The sequence below is a fragment of the Chinchilla lanigera genome, unplaced genomic scaffold (genome assembly GCF_000276665.1).
Source record: "Chinchilla lanigera isolate Chin_1 unplaced genomic scaffold, ChiLan1.0 scaffold00067, whole genome shotgun sequence".
Classification (NCBI taxonomy): domain Eukaryota; kingdom Metazoa; phylum Chordata; class Mammalia; order Rodentia; family Chinchillidae; genus Chinchilla; species Chinchilla lanigera.
Window position 1 is genome coordinate 4,751,100 of NW_004955468.1, and position 3,777 is coordinate 4,754,876.

The 3,777-nt window shown below is 51.5% G+C and overlaps 1 protein-coding gene across 2 annotated transcripts in view; it reads right to left on the bottom strand.

The window, feature by feature from the left end:
• The window catches only part of Sbsn (suprabasin), a 4,867-nt gene extending 4,244 nt beyond the window's left edge, over nt 1–623 (bottom strand). Inside the window, exon 1 of one of the 2 annotated variants that reach the window (XM_013522550.1) lies at nt 299–623. In XM_013522550.1, coding sequence (XP_013378004.1) covers nt 299–577 — 279 coding nt within the window. In that variant the 5' untranslated portion in view covers nt 578–623. Of the gene's footprint in view, nt 1–211 lie in introns of both variants that reach the window. The other variant, XM_013522549.1, reaches the window with a different exon arrangement.
• Between the last annotated feature and the right edge of the window lie 3,154 nt (nt 624–3,777).

Genomic DNA, 3,777 nt, shown 5'->3' on the forward strand with positions numbered 1-3,777 from the left:
TAATATGGTGGGCCCCTTGACCAAACTTATGTGCCTCGTTCCCAGCCTGACCCACAGCATGGTGGGCCTCTTGGCCAAACCTCCCAGCTTCCTTCCCAGCCTGCCCTATAATATGGTGGGCTCCCTGACCAAACTTCCCTGCTTCACTTCCCGCCTGGTTGACCCCAAGATGGGCCCCATGATGGGTTATTTTGTCTGCCGCCTTGCCAACCTGTCCAGCTGCGTGGTTGACCCCATGGACAATATTTCCTGATTCCTTTCCTGCTTGTCCGATGCCATTGTTGATCCCATGGGCTACCTTGTCCAAGCCGTGGTTGATCCCCTGTTCCATCTCCTTGCCGGCATGGCTCCCCATGTTGCTAAGTCCATTGACAACTTTCTCCACTTCCCTTCCAGCTTGAGTGATTCCATTATTGATGCCTTCCAGGGCCTTGCCAACCTCTTTCTCTGCCTTGCTCAGCCCTTGGTTGATCCCTTCAATGACCTTCTCAATAGGGTCATCACTGGTTGCCCATCCAGGCAAGGCCCCGAGCAGCAGGAGGAGGCAGCAGGAGCTGAGTAATCTGGCAGGATGCATGTTGTTGGGGAAATGGGGAGAATGCAGAGAGGAGCCTGGGAAGCAAGACTGCTATTTATCCTGCCTCCTGCCCTCTTCTCCACCCCTCATGACTCAACTGCGCCTGTGAGGCAGTGACTTGGTCACCATCTAGGAGGTATTTCCCAGGGAGATTTGGTGTTGAGCAATGAAGAAGAAGAGAGGGTGAGTCACGCGTAGAAAAGAGCCCTAGCTTCTTTGCTCCTTGCCCCTCTGAGGCCCTCCACCCAAGAGGAGAGTGTCCTTCCATGCACCTCCTCTTCTCATTCCTCACCCAAGGTCTAGGTCTCCTGTTTTACAAACCCACCTCCAGCAACCTGCCACACCTGGGACGCCGTGTTCCTGCAGCCATATTTCTCCTCTGAGGGACCTCAGTTCCAGTTTCCCAGCAGTGAGAATCCAAGAGGATGGGAGGCCCAGTCAGAGAGAGGGAAGAACTCTAGGAGAGCTGGGGGAGTCTCCCTCTTGGCCTAAGCCTTGTGCCTGTGGGCTCTTGCTCCCACTCTCACTTACTCTGCTCCAGACACACAGGTCTTGTACCATTTCCTCAGCTGCACACCACACAATTGCTACTCCACTGCCTTTGCACTTGCTCTTGTCTCCACCTGGAATTCAGAACCCAGAACCCCACAAGACAGACTCTTCCTCCTCATGTCACCTTCTCCAAAAAGGCTTCCCTGAGCACCCCCGAGATGGTCATAGTATCAGTTACCCTCTGTAATATCACCCTTTTGTTTCTATAGCATGTACTATGAGCCCAGACCATCTTTATTTCTTATTGTGTCTCACCCCCAAACTGTACACTTCCAGAGAACAGGGCCTTCATCTGTGTGGGTCACTGCTGTAGCCCCAGCTTCTAGAACATTGTCTGGGGTACAGTGAACACTTACAGAAGAAACACATGAGGGGATTAGAAGAAGCCAAGGGAGGAGAGTCTCAGCCTGAGCCTCAGTCTCACAGTGCACTGGAGGGTCCCCTGTGGAGGGTGGAAGTCAGGATCATACTCTCAACATGGAACCCAGTCCTCTTGCCTCCCAGCCCTTGGGCCAGGGCAGGGGGTGATTGCCATGAGCTGAGACGCAGTGTCTCCTGAAAAGCCGGTTGAGGCAGCCACGGGGAGGGGCCAAGGACCTGGGGCAGTAGGTGCTGTCAGCCAGCACGAGGGTTGGGGTCAGGAGCTCTTCCTTCCTGCCCTCCTCCCCTGGGGCCTCTTAAACCCTGACCTGAAGCCCCCAGTGTTGACTTACTGGCTCAGGTTGGAGGGAGAAACAGATGGGAGTTTGGCCTGTGGCTGAAGAGGGACATTAGAAGGAAGGGCGAGTGGTGGCTGCTGGGTCTGCGGCAGCATATCTACCTGGGAGCTGGTTTGCATGGAAGTGACCAAGAGCCAGTGGGTGGGTACAGTTTGGTGCAGGGGTGAAATATACGGGGTTTAATGCCAGGGGTGGAAATGGGTTTGCTTGTAGGAAGGCCAGGCACGAAGGAATGTGCAGGGCGGCAGAGCTATGTGTGTGGGTGCTCAGGTGTGGCAAGAATCTGCACTTGTTTTCAGGCTGTGCTCAGACCAGGGCACCAGGCCCACTCCCCTCAGAGGACCCAAAGTCCCGCCCCAGATCCTGAGCAGTCAGCTCCACCCGGGACCACACATCCCAGGCCAGAGACCTTCTCCCGGCTCTGCAGATAGAGGTGACTAATTGGGCCACCTCTACACACTTAGGCTCATCGCATCTATTTCCTGGTTTCATGCTCCTGTGACAAAGGCAGATCCCTGGGTAACCCTAGGTGTGGCTCTCCCAACCCTATCTGGTCCCTAAATGATGGAGTGTCCCAGGCCAGGAGGTTGCCGAGCAGGGAAGAGTAGGTGATGAGCTTCAGAGTTCTAACCTGCCCCAATTTGAAAAGTAGGGCTTCTCCATCTGAAATGCCATTTCATCTCTTCCATCCTCTCTCTGCCCCTTTTCCATCTCCTGTCACCCCTAATCCCTCTCTCTCTTAAGCCTCTCTCTTCCCCTTTGCAACTATGTGATTCAGGACACTGACACTGTCTCTAGAACTGAGATTGGGCTGGCATTGTCCCTTCTTTTGTCAGGGGCCTTGGCTGCTTTGGGTAGCTTGGTTATGCTGTTTTGCTAGGGCGGATGGAGGAAGTTTCAGTAATGGGGCCACCATGGCTGTCCCCAAGGCACTCCAAAGCAAGTGCAGGGTATATACATAAATGGTTTGCTGATCAAGCAATTTCACAGCAAGTGCCCTACTGAGAGCCCTCTTTGAATAGCTGTTGCCACTGGGCTTCCCGGATCTATGCAGGATCTGCTGCCGTTAGCATGGAATGGTGAATATTTATTCCCAATGCTTTGGCGGGTCTGCCCATAAAATGATGTGGATCTGAATCAGGAAGACGGTTTGGAAGGACTGATCATAATCTATTTTTCTCTTGTTATTGGCCTGGGCAGATTTACTATTTCTTCTTAACACCAGTCTTTATATGGACTGGGGGTGGGAGTACTGGGCATTGAATCCAGGGCCGTCACACTGAGCTACAGCCCCACCCCTTTTAAATTTTTTTTTAATTTTTGAGGCAGGACCTCACCAAATTATCATGACTGGGCTTGAATTGTGATCCTCCTCCCTCAGCCTCCCAGACTGCTGGAATTACAGGTGTGCACCACCATGCCCAGCTTGATCATTTATATTTTTGAAAAAATGTTTTTCAGTTGCATCTACATTTTCAAAGGTGCTTTTGTAAATTTGTATGAAATCAACCCCTTTTCATCCCTGGTTTTGTTTGTGCTGGTTTTTTTCTTCCTTGATTGTGACTGTTAAAGTCTGCCCTCCTTTGTTTGATTACCCATCTGAACTTTGGCTTTGATTCATTGAAATCACCTCATTTTTCCCCCAAATTATTTTCAGTCCCTCTTTTTTTTTTTTTTTTTTTTGTACCGGGAATCAAACTCAGGACTTTGCACTTGCCACGCAGGCGCTATGCCACTGAGCTATGTCCCTGGCCCCAGTCGCTCTTATTCCAGGCCATCTAGGCAGGAAAGCTTCAGCGATTTCTGTCCCTGGCAGATACTTGGTAAACTGAGTTCCCATGGAGGTTTGAGGAAAGAAGAGATTGTCATTCTGTGACTTCTTGCTTCCACCTTTCTATTTGGGGTGGTGATTCCTATGGCATAAATTCC